Below are 19,039 nucleotides of genomic sequence, written 5' to 3'. Positions count from 1 at the left end.
CAAACGAGGCATGTTAAAAGGCTATCGGACGTGTAACTTTTGAAAAAAATGCGCTATAAGCAGAAGCCTACGGCTGGACTGTTATTTGTATGTTGGCCGAAGTCCTCTTTTTCAATCGAACGGCAGTGAAAGTGGAGTCCGTCTCTATTCTCCATTTTCTCTTGTGACTTTACACGCTGACCAAACTGACGCGAGCGTTGCAAAATAAATGTACAACGTGCATGTTATTCAATTATTGCGCCCACACTGCTCGCACGCGCCAATGAACGTCAGCGTTGCCATTGTGCGTTTCAGGTAAAATAACAGCTCGAAATGTATATCCCAGGACAAATTAGCTAGCAACTGCAAGCTAGCTCATTTAAATTGTCATAAATGTTTAATGCTTTTCGAACCTGTCGACGAAATGATTATAATTGGTTCAGAGTTTGTTTTGATATTTCAATCTGCCATGTCGTGTTCGCTTTTAGTGTGTTGGGGACAAAATACATTTGCACGCGCCTCCGGTCTGGGCATGGTGTTAGGCAGAGAGTAACGTGTTGGAATGATTGGGAGAGCACATGCTGATCCTAGATCTGTAGTTGAGGGAGGCTTCACCCCCGTTATATAATAAACACACTAATAGTTAGGATTGGGAGATCTTACGCTGATCCTAGATCTTAAAATCTATTTTATTTTTGTACTTGTTGCAGACGCCTACTGTAGCATATTATAATTGGTCTCTGGTATCCCTGACCTAGGGGGGACAACACGAGGGTCTGGGGTCTCTGGTATCCCTGACCTAGGGTCTCTGGTATCCCTGACCTAGGGGGGGGACAACACAGGGGTCTGGGGTCTCTGGTATCCCTGACCTAGGGGGGGGGGACAACACGAGGTCTGGGGTCTCTGGTATCCCTGACCTAGGGGGGAACAACACGAGGTCTGGGGTCTCTGGTATCCCTGACCTAGGGGGGGAACAACACGAGGTCTGGGGTCTCTGGTATCCCTGACCTAGGGGGGAACAACACGAGGTCTGGGGTCTCTGGTATCCCTGACCTAGGGGGGAACAACACGAGGTCTGGGGTCTCTGGTATCCCTGACCTAGGGGGGCAACACAAGGGTCTGGGGTCTCTGGTATCCCTGACCTAGGGGGAACAACACGAGGTCTGGGGTCTCTGGTATCCCTGACCTAGGGGGAACAACACGAGGTCTGGGGTCTCTGGTATCCCTGACCTAGGGGGACTACACGAGGTCTGGGGTCTCTGGTATCCCTGACCTAGGGGGGAACAACACGAGGTCTGGGGTCTCTGGTATCCCTGACCTAGGGGGGGACAACACGAGGTCTGGGGTCTCTGGTATCCCTGACCTAGGGGGGGGGGGGACAACACGAGGTCTGGGGTCTCTGGTATCCCTGACCTAAGGGGGGAAAATGAGTACCTTTTTTTTTTTAGTTAAATTAATCTAGGCACCAAAAGCCATGTATCTGTAACAAGATGTGTTTGTACTAATCAAGCATTATGAAAGCACTTATATTAGGAAAGTATTTTATGCAATAAATGTATTATTGTATTAATATCATGGCGCCGCTACCAATACAATCTAGACTGAGCGAAGATCAGTCAGGTCTCAGATTAGATCATCATTGTGTTTTATCCTTGTGTTCTAACATGAGATCAGATCTAAGATTAGATCATCATTGTGTTCTATAACATGAGATCAGATCTCAGATTAGATCATCATTGTGTTTTATCCTTGTGTTCTAACATGAGATCAGATCTCAGATTAGATCATCATTGTGTTCTATAACATGAGATCAGATCTCAGATTAGATCATCATTGTGTTCTATAACATGAGATCAGATCTCAGATTAGATCATCATTGTGTTCTATAACATGAGATCAGATCTCAGATTAGATCATCATTGTGTTTTACCCTTCAGTGTTGTAACTTCACTACCCTCTTTTTCGGATTTACAGGAAACACCTATCCCACCCCTCTCCTCCCTCTCCCTCCGACCCTCCTCCCCCTTCACCCTCCCGGGGGCCCCAGGTCGTGCCTCTCCCGGTAGCGCCTCACTGCAGGGTATGATGAGGTTGTCTGTGTTGTTGGTGGACTGCAGGAAAACAACAGGGCTGAGTGGGTTTATGTTCTTACATACATTTATTTTGGGACACTCCCTAGATGTTCTTAATTACCATTCAATATAACGGTCTGTCGTTGTTTCACAGGGGACAGCCGTAACCGTCGCTCTCTCAGTAGAAGAGTCATATCTGGGGAGGCTAACGAACATGATGCTGACGAGGCAGAGAACAGTCTCTCCAGATCAGAACACCTCAAACACCAGCAGAGAGTGGCAGGGAAGAAACCTCACCGCTGCTCTGACTGTGGAAAGAGTTTCACCTCTTCGTCAAAACTTAAAACACACCAGAGAATTCATACTGGAGAGAAACCGTTTCACTGCACAGACTGTGGGAAGAGTTTTGTTCAATTAGGCAACCTGAAAATTCATCTGCGGACACACACACAAGAGAAGCCTTACCACTGCTCTGTCTGTGAGAAGAGCTTTTCAACATCACATGGCAATAAACTGCACCAGAGAACGCACACCGGAGAGAAGCCTTACCACTGCTCTGACTGTGGGAAGAGTTTTTCTCATTCAAGAAATCTGATAAAGCACCAGCGCATACACACAGGAGAGAAACCTTACAGCTGTGATCAATGTGGGAAGAGATTTACTAGCTCAAATGACATGATAGTACACAATAGAATACACACTGGAGAGAAACCATACCACTGTTTGGACTGCGGGAAGAGTTTTACTCAGGCAAGCAACCTGAAAACACACCAGCGCAGACATCTGGGCCAGAAGCTTCACCACTGTTCAGATTGTGGAAGTAACTTTTCAACATCAAGGGGTTTAGAGCTGCACCAGCGAACACACACAGGTGTGAAGCCTTACTACTGCTTCAGCTGTAGTAAAAGTTTTGCTAGATTAGACGGACTGACAGTGCACCAGCGAACACACACAGGTGAGAAGCCTTTTAGCTGTGATCAGTGTGGAAAGGGATTTACTCAGGCAGCACACTTGACTGTACACCAGAGAATACACACTGGAGAGAAACCATACCACTGCTCAGACTGTGGAATGAGCTTTATTAATTCAAGTCACCTTAAGGTACATCAGAGAGTACACACAGGAGAGAAGCCTTATAACTGTGATGTATGTGGAAAAAGTTTTGTTACATCAGGAAGTCTGGCTTCACACCTTCGAACCCACACAGGAGACAAGCCTTACCATTGTACCGACTGTGGGACAAGCTTTGGCAAGTCAGGCCATTTAAAAGTGCACCAGAGAACACACACAGGAGAGAAGCCTTACCATTGTGCCGACTGTGGGAAAAGCTTTTCTGTGTCAGGCGGTTTAAAGTCACACCAGAGAACACACACAGGAGAGAAGCCTTACCACTGTTCTGACTGCGGAATGGACTTAACCACTTCAGCTGGACTTAAAATACACCGGAGAACACACACAGGAGAAAAACCATTCCACTGCTCTGACTGTGGGAAAAGATTTAATCAGTCTGGGCAGTTGGTTTTACACCAGCGAATACACACTGGCGAAAAGCCTTACCACTGCTCAGACTGTGGGCTGAGTTGTACTTCTTCAGGGGATTTAAAAGTACACCTGCGAACACACACTGGAGAGAAGCCTTTTGGCTGTGATCAGTGTGGGAAGAGGTTCGCTAAGTCAGGAAGCCTGGCTGGACACAAGAGAACACACACTGGAGAGAAGCCTTTTGGCTGTGATCAGTGTGGCAAGAGGTTCAGTCAGTCAGGAAGCCTGGCTGGACACAAGAGGAAACACCACACTGGTGGGTAACCTTTCCATTTTTTTTTAATAGCTGAAACCAGTTAATGGTAGACTATCAGAGAGAAGCCTTGCAGGGTGAGCTTTCTTAATGTGGCCATGCTTGGTGTAAGAAGGGAACTTTAAATAACTGTCCATTTAATTACAATATTTTTAATTTATTTAACTAGGCAAGTCAGTTAAGAACAAATTCTTATTTACAATGACAGCCTAGGAGAACAGTCTCTCTAGGAACAGTGGGTTAACTGCCTGTTCAAGGGCAGAACAACAGATTTGTACCTTGTCAGCTCGGGGGTTTGAACTTACAACCTCCCGGCTACTAGTCCAACACTCTAACCACTAGGCTACCCTGCCGTCCCAATATGAGTGACAAAGTCTGTGTTTGAATGGTGTGGGCGTATACCGGTCATTAAAATGATTCATGACAAGTTAACAGTGGATTTGTCAGCTCAGAGAAATACACCGGGGAAAACACACACAGCTCAGGAGGTAGCTCCTCCCCCTCTCTCTGCAAGTTTCAGGCAAGTCTGTCCTTAGGGATAAGGCAAGGGTCCGTTTGAAAATGTTCAACCCTGTCCACCATCCAACTCACCATGGTCAACCCTGTCCACCATCCAACTCACCATGGTCAACCCTGTCGACCATCCAACTCACCATGGTCAACCCTGTCGACCATCCAACTCACCATGGTCAACCCTGTCGACCATCCAACTCACCATGGTCAACCCTGTCGACCATCCAACTCACCATCACCATGGTCAACCCTGTCCACCATCCATCTCACCATGGTCAACCCTGTCTACCATCCAACTCACCATGGTCAACCCTGTCCACCATCCAACTCACCATGGTCAACCCTGTCCACCATCCAACTCACCATCACCATGGTCAACCCTGTCCACCATCCAACTCACCATCACCATGGTCAACCCTGTCCACCATCCATCTCACCATGGTCAACCCTGTCTACCATCCAACTCACCATTATTAACCCTGTCTACCATCCAACTCACCATTATTAACCCTGTCTACCATCCAACTCAACATGGTCAACCCTGTCTACCATCCAACTCACCATGGTCAACCCTGTCCACCATCCAACTCACCATGGTCAACCCTGTCTACCATCCAACTCACCATGGTCAACCCTGTCTACCATCCAACTCACCATGGTCAACCCTGTCTACCATCCAACTCACCATGGTCAACCCTGTCTACCATCCAACTCACCATGGTCAACCCTGTCTACCATCCGACTCACCATGATCACCCCTGTCCATCATCCGACTCACCATGATCAACCCTGTCCACCATCCGACTCACCATGGTCAACCCTGTCCACCCTCCAACTCACCATGGTCAACCCTGTCCACCATCCAACTCACCATGATCAACCCTGTCCACCATCAAACTCACCATCACCATGGTCAACCCTGTCCACCATCCAACTCACCATCACCATGGTCAACCCTGTCCACCATCCATCTCACCATTATTAACCCTGTCTACCATCCATTTCACCATTATTAACCCTGTCCAACATCCAACTCACCATGGTCAACCCTGTCCACCATCCAACTCACCATCACCATGGTCAACCCTGTCCAACATCCATCTCACCATGGTCAACCCTGTCCACCATCCATCTCACCATTATTAACCCTGTCCAACATCCAACTCACCATGGTCAACCCTGTCCACCATCCAACTCAACATGGTCAACCCTGTCCACCATCCAACTCACCATCACCATGGTCAACCCTGTCCACCATCCAACTCACCATCACCATGGTCAACCCTGTCCACCATCCAACTCAACATGGTCAACCCTGTCCACCATCCAACTCACCATCACCATGGTCAACCCTGTCCACCATCCAACTCACCATGGTCAACCCTGTCCACCATCCAACTCACCATGGTCAACCCTGTCCACCATCCAACTCACCATGGTCAATCCTGTCCACCATCCAACTCACCATGGTCAACCCTGTCCACCATCCAACTCACCATCACCATGGTCAACCCTGTCCACCATCCAACTCACCATCACCATGGTCAACCCTGTCCACCATCCATCTCACCATTATTAACCCTGTCTACCATCCAACTCACCATTATTAACCCTGTCTACCATCCAACTCACCATTATTAACCCTGTCTACCATCCAACTCAACATGGTCAACCCTGTCCACCATCCAACTCACCATCACCATGGTCAACCCTGTCCACCATCCATCTCACCATTATTAACCCTGTCTACCATCCAACTCACCATTATTAACCCTGTCTACCATCCAACTCACCATTATTAACCCTGTCCACCATCCAACTTGGCTGCCATCAGAATATATGTTCTCTTCTTCTTTCCTTAAAGTTCATACTTTACCTGTCAGTGAGACAGCCTTTGATACAGCCATGTCCTTCTCTTGTCTGTAAACTGCAGTTCATATTGTACCTGTCAGTGAGACAGCCTTTGATACAGCCATGTGTATGAGTGTTAGTGGAATTTATGTTTAAATTAATGATTAGAATATTCCACCCCGAAACCATATTAATTGTATGAAATTGATTAGAATCATAAAATTATTATTAATGATGTGTGTAGTTTTAGTCAGTAAAAGCATAATTAATTATGTGTGTAGTTTTAGTCAGAATTAGAGTAAAACAATATATCTGTACAATATATCTTTATAGTATCTTAAAACACAGACTGTCTGAGCAAAATTCGTTGCCGACCTTGCTAGGGCCCTCTGAGAGATTTGGGAGAGGGCGGGGAGTACTTCTCAAGTCCCTCCTAATCTTGGGGGAGGACAAGGAGTGCTTCCCACAGTCTCCCTAATCTTGAGGCAGGACAAGGAGTGCTTCCCACAGTCTCCCTAATCTCGAGGGAGGACAAGGAGTGCTTCCCACTGTCTCCCTAATCTTGAGGGAGGACAAGGAGTGCTTCCCACAGTCTCCCTAATCTTGAGGGAGGACAAGGAGTGCTTCCCACAGTCTCCCTAATCTTGAGGGAGGACAAGGAGTGCTTCCCACAGTCTCCCTAATCTTGAGGGAGGACAATGAGTGCTTCCCAAGGTCTCCCTAATCTCGAGGGAGGACAAGGAGTGCTTCCCAAGGTCTCCCTAATCTTTGTCGGCTGGGTGGTGATACAGCGTGTGCGTATGATACCTACTGTCTGTGTGTGAATGTAAGTGCGTAAGGAGCCAGTATAATATGAATGGTTTTGTGCAACAGACTAGCGGTCTCGTGAATAAACATTTTGACTTTAATAGCTGGGCCTCCGTCTGTTTCATTCAACCAGAATCTCATAGCTGGGCCTCCGTCTGTTTCATTCAACCAGAATCTCATAGCTGGGCCTCCGTCTGTTTCATTCAACCAGAATCTCATAGCTGGGCCTCCGTCTGTTTCATTCAACCAGAATCTCATAGCTGGGCCTCCGTCTGTTTCATTCAACCAGAATCTCATAGCTGGGCCTCCGTCTGTTTCATTCAACCAGAATCTCATAGCTGGGCCTCCGTCTGTTTCATTCAACCAGAATCTTACAAATTCTGGGTTGCAGACTGAGTAGTTTAATTGGTTTATGAACATTGAGAACATAATTCTCGCAACAATGAGACAGCCTAACCAATCACAATAAAGCATTGATATAACCATGTTTATGAGACAGCCTAATTTAATAAAGCTTTGATATAACCATGTTTATGATATAACCGTGTGTGTGTGTGTGTGTGTGTGAAGGTTGATTGAATGTTTTAAAGTATGGGACAAGAGGTCTGCCCTTCTCGCTCCTTCCTCATTGTAAATGCATCTCTAACCGGTTCCATCTCCACTATATTGCAACAAAGAGCCAGGAGATAAGATGTTGCTAAACAACCAGTTTAGTAAATAAAGCTTAGAGCCAGGAGATGAGATGTTTCTAAACAACCAGTTTAGTAAATAAAGCTTTGAGCCAGGAGGTGAGATGTTGCTAAACAACCAGTTTAGTAAATAAAGCTTTGAGCCAGGAGATTAGATGTTGCTAAACAACCAGTTTAGTAAATAAAGCTTTGAGTCAGAAGATTAGAGATTTTGCTAAACAACCAGTTTCATAGTGATCATATTTGATTGTTCACTTTTCTGTCATCTTAGATTGTTTGTTTGTGTAGTTTGACATTTCTGGCCATTGGCTGATTTTTCTAACACTTCCAGTTACCTTAAACATTAAAAACACTTCCAGTTACCTTAAACATTAAAAACACTTCCAGTTACCTTAAACATTTTAAAAACACTTCCAGTTACCTTAAACATTAACACTTCCAGTTACCTTAAACATTTAAAAAACACGTCCAGTTACCTTAAACATTTAAAACTCTTCCAGTTACCTTAAACATTAAAAACACTTCCAGTTACCATTTAAAAAAAACATTTAAAAAAACACTTCCAGTTACCTTAAACATAAAAACACTTCCAGTTACCTTAAACATTAAACAACCACTTCCAGCTAACCTTAAAAAACACTTCCAGTTACCTTAAACATTAAACAAACACTTCCAGATAACATTTAAAAAACACTTCCAGTTACCTTAAACATTAAACAACCACTTCCAGCTAACATTTAAAAAACAGTTACCTTAAACATTAAACAAACACTTCCAGCTAACATTTAAAAAACACTTCCAGTTACCTTAAACATTAAAAACACTTCCAGTTAAACATTAAAAACACTTCCAGTTACCTTAAACATTAAAAACTTCCAGTTTTAAAAAAACACTTCCAGTTACCTTTAAAAACACTTCCAGTTACCTTAAACATAAAAAACACTTCCAGTTACCTTAAACATAAAAACAACAACCTTACACTTAAAAACACTTCCAGTTACCTTAAACATTTAAAAACACTTCCAGTTACCTTAAACTTAAAACACTTCCAGTTACCTTAAAATTAACACTTCCAGTTACCTTAAACATTAAACATTTAAAAAACAAACTTAAACATTTAAAACACTTCCAGTTACCTTAAACATTAAAAACACTTCCAGTTACCTTAAACATTTAAAAACACTTCCAGTTACCTTAAACATTAAAAACACTTCCAGTTACCTTAAACATTAAAACACTTCCAGTTACCTTAAACATTAAAACTTCCAGTTACCTTAAACATTAAAACACTTCCAGTTACCTTAAACATTAAAACACTTCCAGTTACCTTAAACATTAAAACACTTCCAGTTACCTTAAACATTAAAACACTTCCAGTTACCTTAAACATTAAAACACTTCCAGTTACCTTAAACATTAAAACACTTCCAGTTACCTTAAACATTAACACTTCCAGTTACCTTAAACAAACACTTCCAGTTAAAACACTTCCAGTTACCTTAAACATTAAAAACACTTCCAGTTACCTTAAACATTAAAAACACTTCCAGTTACCTTAAACATTTAAAAACACTTCCAGTTACCTTAAACATAAAAAACACTTCCAGTTACCTTAAACATTAAAAACACTTCCAGTTACCTTAAACATTAAAACACTTCCAGTTACCTTAAACATTAAAACACTTCCAGTTACCTTAAACATTAAAACACTTCCAGTTACCTTAAACATTAAAACACTTCCAGTTACCTTAAACATTAAAACACTTCCAGTTACCTTAAACATTAAAAAACACTTCCAGTTACCTTAAACATTAAAACACTTCCAGTTACCTTAAACATTAAAACACTTCCAGTTACCTTAAACAAAACACTTCCAGTTACCTTAAACATAAACACTTCCAGTTACCTTAAACATTAAACACTTCCAGTTACCTTAAAACATTAACACTTCCAGTTACCTTAAACATTAAACCTTAAACATTAAACACTTCCAGTTACCTTAAACATTAAAACACTTCCAGTTACTTAAACATTAAAAACATTAAACATTAAAAACACTTCCAGTTACCTTAAACAAACAAACACTTCCAGTTACCTTAAACATTAAAAACACTTCCAGTTACCTTAAACATTAAACACACTTCCAGTTACCTTAAACATTTAAAAAAACACTTCCAGTTAAACATTAAACACTTCCAGTTACCTTAAACATTAAAACAAGTTACCTTAAACATTAAAACACTTCCAGTTACCTTAAACATTAAAACACTTCCAGTTACCTTAAACATTAAACAAACACTTCCAGTTACCTTAAACATTAAAACACTTCCAGTTACCTTAAACATTAAAACACTTCCAGTTACCTTAAACATTAAAACACTTCCAGTTAAACACTTCCAGTTACCTTTAAAAACACTTCCAGTTATTAAACATAAAAAACACTTCCAGTTACCTTAAACATTTAAAACACTTCCAGTTACCTTAAACATTACACTTTAAAAACACTTCCAGTTACCTTAAACATTTAAAAAAACACTTCCAGTTACCTTAAACATTAAAAACACTTCCAGTTACCTTAAACATTAAAAACACTTCCAGTTACCTTAAACATTAAAAACACTTCCAGTTACCTTAAACATTAAAACACTTCCAGTTAAACATTAAAACACTTCCAGTTACCTTTAAACATTAAAAAACACTTCCAGTTACCTTAAACATTAAACAACCACTTTAACCTTTAAAAAACACTTCCAGTTACCTTAAACATTAAACAAACACTTCCAGATAACATTTAAAAAACACTTCCAGTTACCTTAAACATTAAACAACCACTTCCAGCTAACATTTAAAAACACTTCCAGTTACCTTAAACATTAAACAAACACTTCCAGCTAACATTTAAAAAAACAAAAAACACTTCCAGTTACCTTAAACATTAAACATTAAAAAACACTTCCAGTTACCTTAAACATTAAAACAAACTTAAACTTCCAGTTACCTTAAACATTAAAACACTTCCAGTTACCTTAAACATTAAAACACTTCCAGTTACCTTAAACATTAAAACACTTCCAGTTACCTTAAACATTAAAACACTTCCAGTTACCTTAAACATTAAAACACTTCCAGTTACCTTAAACATTAAAACACTTCCAGTTACCTTAAACATTAAAACACTTCCAGTTACCTTAAACATTAAAACACTTCCAGTTACCTTAAACATTAAAACACTTCCAGTTACCTTAAACATTAAAAACACTTCCAGTTACCTTAAACATTAACACTTCCAGTTACCTTAAACATTAAAAACACTTCCAGTTACCTTAAACATTAAACACACTTCCAGTTACCTTAAACATTAAACACACTTCCAGTTACCTTAAACATTTAAACACACTTCCAGTTACCTTAAACATTAAAACACTTCCAGTTACCTTAAACATTAAAACACTTCCAGTTACCTTAAACATTAAAACACTTCCAGTTACCTTAAACATTAAAACACTTCCAGTTACCTTAAACATTAAAACACTTCCAGTTACCTTAAACATTAAAACACTTCCAGTTACCTAAAACTTCCAGTTACCTAAACATAAACACTTCCAGTTACCTTAAACATAAACACTTCCAGTTACGTTAAACATTAAAAACACTTCCAGTTACCTTAAACATTAAACACACTTCCAGTTACCTTAAACATTTAAAAACACTTCCAGTTACCTTAAACATTAAAACACTTCCAGTTACCTTAAACATTAAAACACTTCCAGTTACCTTAAACATTAAAACACTTCCAGTTACCTTAAACATTAAAACACTTCCAGTTACCTTAAACAGTTACCTTAAACACTTCCAGTTACCTTAAACATTAAAACACTTCCAGTTACCTTTAAACAGTTACCTTAAACAAACACTTCCAGTTACCTTAAACATTAAAACACTTCCAGTTACCTTAAACATTAAAACACTTCCAATTACCTAAAACATTAAAACACTTCCAGTTACCTAAAACATAAACACTTCCAGTTACCTTAAACATAAACACTTCCAGTTACCTTAAACATAAACACTTCCAGTTACCTTAAACATAAACACTTCCAGTTACCTTAAACATTAAACACTTCCAGTTACCTTAAACATTAAACACTTCCAGTTACCTTAAACATTAAACACTTCCAGTTACCTTAAACATTAAAAACACTTCCAGTTACCTTAAACATTAAAAACACTTCCAGTTACCTTAAACATTAACACTTCCAATTACCTAAAACATTAAAACACTTCCAGTTACCTAAAACATAAACACTTCCAGTTACCTTAAACATAAACACTTCCAGTTACCTTAAACATAAACACTTCCAGTTACCTTAAACATAAACACTTCCAGTTACCTTAAACATAAACACTTCCAGTTACCTTAAACATAAACACTTCCAGTTACCTTAAACATAAACACTTCCAGTTACCTTAAACATAAACACTTCCAGTTACCTTAAACATTAAAACACTTCCAGTTACCTTAAACATTAAAAACACTTCCCTTAAACATTACCAGTTTAAACATTATAAACACTTCCAGTTACCTTAAACATTAAAAACACTTCCAGTTACCTTAAACATTATAAACACTTCCAGTTACCTTAAACATGAAAAACACTTCCATTTGATATGAGACATATTGACAACATGACGGTGAAAACATGTAGAAAAATAATGTTGAAATACAAATGTGATAATAATATAAAACTGACAGCTGTCAATGGAGTTCGCAGCCTTACCCGTTTCTCAGTCGATTCTGTTGAGACTGTATCATGGCCTTCATGTCCATCCATCTAACACAGCAGACAGAAACTCTGGTGATCGCTAGAAACCTTCTAGCAGCCCTTTATACAGCCTTACCTGTTTCTCAGTCGATTCTGTTGAGACTGTATCATGGCCTTCATGTCCATCCATCTAACACAGCAGACAGAAACTCTGGTGATCGCTAGGAAACCTTCTAGCAGCCCTTTATACAGCCTTACCTGTTTCTCAGTCGATTCTGTTGAGACTGTATCATGGCCTTCATGTCCATCCATCTAACACAGCAGACAGAAACTCTGGTGATCGCTAGGAAACCTTCTAGCAGCCCTTTATACAGCCTTACCTGTTTCTCAGTCGATTCTGTTGAGACTGTATCATGGCCTTCATGTCCATCCATCTAACACAGCAGACAGAAACTCTGGTGATCGCTAGGAAACCTTCTAGCAGCCCTTTATACAGCCTTACCTGTTTCTCAGTCGATTCTGTTGAGACTGTATCATGGCCTTCATGTCCATCCATCTAACACAGCAGACAGAAACTCTGGTGATCGCTAGGAAACCTTCTAGCAGCCCTTTATACAGCCTTACCTGTTTCTCAGTCGATTCTGTTGAGACTGTATCATGGCCTTCATGTCCATCCATCTAACACAGCAGACAGAAACTCTGGTGATTGCTAGGAAACCTTCTAGCAGCCCTTTATACAGCCTTACCTGTTTCTCAGTCGATTCTGTTGAGACTGTATCATGGCCTTCATGTCCATCCATCTAACACAGCAGACAGAAACTCTGGTGATCACTAGAAACCTTCAAGCAGCCCTTTATACAGTAGCTGTGTCCACAGGAAGTAGTCACTTCAGTAGCTTCAGACAGATGAACACCTGATCACAGGAAGTAGTCACTGCAGTAGCTCCAGACAGATGAACACCTGATCACAGGAAGTAGTCACTGCAGTAGCTCCAGACAGATGAACACCTGATCACAGGAAGTAGTCACTGCAGTAGCTCCAGACAGATGAACACCTGATCACAGGAAGTAGTCACTGCAGTAGCTCCAGACAGATGAACACCTGATCAAGTCCGAGGCCTCTGTTGATACACAAACTACCAGTCTGAGCATTGGCGTGTCAGCGGAAGGTATAACTGTTTATAACTGATTATTCTGAGGAGTAGGAGCGGCTTCCACCTAACTCACCTGTATACTGTGAAAGGTAACTTCCTGTTTTTGTGGAACCCTAAGGCTAAGGACAGAAAGTAATTGCATTGGGTTATAGAGTAAAAACATATATATATATATTTTTAAAATAAGATGCCTGAGGCTTCGTCCAGCAGTAATTATGTTGATCTGCGCTCGCTCTCTCCCCATGCATATGGTGGTCATGTGACCAGGACGCAGACACGAACAAGCCGCAGTGTTCCATATTGCCGCTGTCAACGGAATCGGACCAACTGAACACAATAGATGGGAAAATAGAAGAGAATTACTAAAGCTATGTTTCGGCTTGAGCAAAGAGGATGTAGGATTATCCCGACCAGGCTAAACTAGGATAGTTAGAAGAAGCCTAATCATTTCAACCATTATTATCCAGCCCAGGCTAAACTAGGATAGCTAGAAGAAGCCTAATCATTTCAACCATTATTATCCAGCCCAGGCTAAACTAGGATAGTTAGAAGAAGCCTAATCATTTCAACCATTATTATCCAGCCCAGGCTAAACTAGGATAGCTAGAAGAAGCCTAATCATTTCAACCATTATTATCCAGCCCAGGCTAAACTAGGATAGCTAGAAGAAGCCTAATCATTTCAACCATTATTATCCAGCCCAGGCTAAACTAGGATAGCTAGAAGAAGCCTAATCATTTCAACCATTATTATCCAGCCCAGGCTAAACTAGGATAGCTAGAAGAAGCCTAATCATTTCAACCATTATTATCCAGCCCAGGCTAAACTAGGATAGCTAGAAGAAGCCTAATCATTTCAACCATTATTATCCAGCCCAGGCTAAACTAGGATAGCTAGAAGAAGCCTAATCATTTCAAACATTATTATCCAGCCCAGGCTAAACTAGGATAGCTAGAAGAAGCCTAATCATTTCAACCATTATTATCCAGCCCAGGCTAAACTAGGATAGCTAGAAGAAGCCTAATCATTTCAACCATTATTATCCAGCCCAGGCTAAACTAGGATAGTTAGAAGAAGCCTAATCATTTCAACCATTATTATCCAGCCCAGGCTAAACTAGGATAGCTAGAAGAAGCCTAATCATTTCAACCATTATTATCCAGCCCAGGCTAAACTAGGATAGCTAGAAGAAGCCTAATCATTTCAACCATTATTATCCAGCCCAGGCTAAACTAGGATAGCTAGAAGAAGCCTAATCATTTCAACCATTATTATCCAGCCCAGGCTAAACTAGGATAGCTAGAAGAAGCCTAATCATTTCAACCATTATTATCCAGCCCAGGCTAAACTAGGATAGCTAGAAGAAGCCTAATCATTTCAACCATTATTATCCAGCCCAGGCTAAACTAGGATAGCTAGAAGAAGCCTAATCATTTCAACCATTATTATCCAGCCCAGGCTAAACTAGGATAGTTAGAAGAAGCCTAATCATTTCAACCATTATTATCCAGCCCAGGCTAAACTTGGATAGCTAGAAGAAGCCTAATCATTTCAAACATTATTATCCAGACGATTTATTTTTCTTCCAGCCTGTCTTGTTTCTATCAGTTTTGAGAATTGTGATGCGGCAGAAATATTGCTATGCATTTTATAACCCTGGTTGTACGGACATAATCTGCGTAGAGGAGAGAGTATTAGCTGTTACTTTAATTTAAAACATTTTTTTATGTACAAGACAGGTCAAATAAGAACAAATTGTTGTTTATTATGACGGCCTGGTAAGAGGCAAAAGGCCTCTCAAAAGTGATAAGAAGTAAGTGTAACGGTATAACTTTAGTCCGTCTCCTCGCCCATACCCGGGCCCCTCTGCACACATCAACATCAGTCACCCACGAAGCATCGTTATACCCATCACTCCACAAAAGCCGCGGCCCTTGCAGAGCAAGGGGAACCACTACTTCAAGGTCTCAGAGCAAGTGACGTCACCGATTGAAACGCTATTTAGCGCACACCGCTAACTAAGCTAGCCGTTTCACATCCGTTACATAAGAAAACAAATATCTGGTTATTTTGTTATGACATATTGTTTGGCAGAATAAACACGGTGTAGTGAATATTTTCCAAAATTGCGTTATCCACTCCAGTCAGCAGATGGCGATGTGAGTCTTTCAAGTAATTTTTCTTGCGTGACGTATAATCTAGTGGACGGAGCGGGAAGCTTTTTCAACAGCAAGACGGACTCGTCAACAGTTAGCTTGCTAGCAAACATACAAACCAAAACATCGGAGCTCTTTTCACCATTTTGTGTATATTAGGTTTTTAAGCACACAGTCTGTCTGCTTACTAGTTATTAAATGTCAAAAATATGTTGTTAGTCAGCTAACTTGTTAAGATAGCCTAGCACTACGGTAGTCGCTAATGCTAATTAACTAGCTAGCCAACTAACATCCACCACCATGAGCTCAATAAGCTACTCGACCCCTATTAAAGAAGAGGTCTGCAGGTCGGAAAAAGAAGCTCTGGGGCTGAACATTATCATGAAAGAGGAAGAGGAGGATGATATCACCGTGAAAGGCGAGGATCCAGAGATGACTGTCACAGTGAAATGGGAGGAAGAAGCTGTGTTAGTGAAGGAGGGGGAGGAGGGGGAGATGACTGTCACAGTGAAAGGGGAGGAAGAAGCTGTGTTAGTGAAGGAGGAAGAGGAAAGGGGGGAAGAGCTGTGACTGTCACAGTGAAAGGGGAGGAAGAAGCTGTGTTAGTGAAGGAGGAGGGGGAGATGACTGTCACAGGGAAAGGGGAGGAAGAAGCTGTGTTAGTGAAGGAGGAAGAGGAGGGGGAGATGACTGTCACAGTGAAAGGGGAGGAAGAAGCTGTGTTAGTGGAGGAGGAGGGGGAGATGACTGTCACAGGGAAAGGGGAGGAAGAAGCTGTGTTAGTGAAGGAGGAAGAGGAGGGGGAGATGACTGTCACAGTGAAAGGGGAGGAAGAAGCTGTGTTAGTGGAGGAGGAAGAGGAGGGGGAGATGACTGTCACATGGAAAGGGGAGGAAGAAGCTGTGTTGGTGAAGGAGGACGTTTTAAGAGTGAAAGAGGAGGAAGAAAAGGAAGATATGACTGTCACGGTGAAAGAGGGGGAGGAGGGTGAGGAGGAGAAGAAGGGTGAAGAAGAGGACACTGGAGATCTGATTAACACCATTGAGTACTGTCTTAAAAACAGTGGCACAAACTCTGCAGTTGTTTAAAAAATAGTGTTTTTTTAAGGGGTATTGTACTGAAGTTCTACACGTGAATAAATTATTCTGTATTGTAGGAATTGTTAAAGCTACAAAGACTGAGGGCCATCAACAAAACATTAACGTTGAAAAACAGCATCACTATAGGGAAAGAAGGAAACACCCAGATTGGAGAAAAGGCCATAGGTCCGTAGTATTTGATTCTACAAGGTACGACAGACCGATCCGATTGAAATCTCTACGGTGTTTATTAATCGGTATCAGCTTTTTTGGTCCTCCAATAATCAGTATCTGTATCGGCGTTGAAAAATCATAATCTGTCGACCTCTAGTCCTTTATAGTGTGTTGATGATAATAATCCACAGGGCTGAAACAATCCTTTATAGTGTGTTGATGATAATCCACAGGTCTGAAACAGTCCTTTATAGTGTGTTGATGATGATAATCCACAGGGCTGAAACAGTCCTTTATAGTGTGTTGATGATAATAATCCACAGGGCTGAAACAGTCCTTTATAGTGTGTTGATGATAATAATCCACAGGGCTGAAACAGTCCTTTATAGTGTGTTGATGATATTAGTCCACAGGGCTGAAACAGTCCTTTATAGTGTGATGATAATAATCCACAGGGCTGAAACAGTCCTTTATAGCGTGTTGATGATATTAGTCCACAGGGCTGAAACAGTCCTTTATAGTGTGTTGATGATATTAGTCCACAGGGCTGAAACAATCCTTTATAGTGTGTTGATGATATTAGTCCACAGGGCTGAAACAGTCCTTTATAGTGTGTTGATGATAATAATCCACAGGGCTGAAACAGTCCTTTATAGTGTGTTGATAATAATCCACAGGGCTGAAACAGTCCTTTATAGTGTGTTGATGATGATAATCCACAGGGTTGAAACAGTCCTTTATAGTGTGTTGATGATGATAATCCACAGGGTTGAAACAGTCCTTTATAGTGTGTTGATGATAATAATCCACAGGGCTGAAACAGTCCTTTATAGTGTGTTGATGATATTAGTCCACAGGGCTGAAACAGTCCTTTATAGTGTGTTGATGATGATAATCCACAGGGCTGAAACAGTCCTTTATAGTGTGTTGATGATGATAATCCACAGGGTTGAAACAGTCCTTTATAGTGTGTTGATGATAATCCACAGGGCTGAAACAGTCCTTTATAGTGTGTTGATGATAATAATCCACAGGGCTGAAACAGTCCTTTATAGTGTGTTGATGATGATAATCCACAGGGCTGAAACAGTCCTTTATAGTGTGTTGATGATGATAATCCACAGGGCTGAAACAGTCCTTTATAGTGTGTTGATGATGATAATCCACAGGGTTGAAACAGTCCTTTATAGTGTGTTGATGATGATAATCCACAGGGTTGAAACAGTCCTTTATAGTGTGTTGATGATAATAATCCACAGGGCTGAAACAGTCCTTTATAGTGTGTTGATGATAATGTTAGACTAGTAGCCATGGGTTAATGATGACCGTATGCTTATATGCTTTTCTTCCAGTGGAGATTAGTTTATGAATTACCTGGCTGGGCTTGGGACAGTGAGATTAGTTTATAAATTACCTGGCTGGGCTGTGGGACAGTGGAGATTAGTTTATGAATTACCTGGCTGGGCTGTGGGACAGTGGAGATTAGTTTATAAATTACCTGGCTGGGCTGTGGGACAGTGGAGATTAGTTTATAAATTACCTGGCTGGGCTGTGGGACAGTGGAGATTAGTTTATAAATTACCTGGCTGGGCTGTGGGACAGTGGAGATTAGTTTATGAATTACCTGGCTGGGCTGTGGGACAGTGGAGATTAGTTTATGAATTGCCTGGCTGGGCTGTGGGACAGTGGAGATTAGTTTATAAATTACCTGGGTGGGCTGTGGGACAGTGGAGATTAGTTTATAAATTACCTGGCTGGGCTGTGGGACAGTGGAGATTAGTTTATAAATTACCTGGCTGGGCTGTGGGACAGTGGAGATTAGTTTATGAATTACCTGGCTGGGCTGTGGGACAGTGGAGATTAGTTTATGAATTGCCTGGCTGGGCTGTGGGACAGTGGAGATTAGTTTATAAATTACCTGGCTGGGCTGTGGGACAGTGGAGATTAGTTTATGAATTGCCTGGCTGGGCTGTGGGACAGTGGAGATTAGTTTATGAATTGCCTGGCT

At 41.1% G+C, this 19,039-nt stretch overlaps 1 protein-coding gene across 3 annotated transcripts in view; it reads left to right on the top strand.

Annotated features, from left to right (window-relative positions):
* Nucleotides 1-19,039, top strand: part of LOC124020178 (zinc finger protein 883-like) — a 49,714-nt gene that overhangs the window by 27,343 nt on the left and 3,332 nt on the right. For 2 of the 3 annotated variants that reach the window (XM_046335507.1, XM_046335506.1), the window contains exons 2-3: nucleotides 1,954-2,113; nucleotides 2,206-3,849. In XM_046335507.1, the coding sequence (XP_046191463.1) occupies nucleotides 2,062-2,113; nucleotides 2,206-3,849 (1,696 nt within the window). In that variant the 5' untranslated portion in view covers nucleotides 1,954-2,061. Of the gene's footprint in view, nucleotides 1-1,953; nucleotides 2,114-2,205; nucleotides 7,119-19,039 lie in introns of those variants that run through there. The other variant, XM_046335508.1, reaches the window with a different exon arrangement.

This window comes from Oncorhynchus gorbuscha, unplaced genomic scaffold, assembly GCF_021184085.1.
Source record: "Oncorhynchus gorbuscha isolate QuinsamMale2020 ecotype Even-year unplaced genomic scaffold, OgorEven_v1.0 Un_scaffold_766, whole genome shotgun sequence".
NCBI classification, from domain to species: Eukaryota; Metazoa; Chordata; class Actinopteri; order Salmoniformes; family Salmonidae; genus Oncorhynchus; species Oncorhynchus gorbuscha.
Note: the sequence above shows the minus strand (reverse complement) of the source record. Positions and strands in the feature narration are given on the sequence as shown.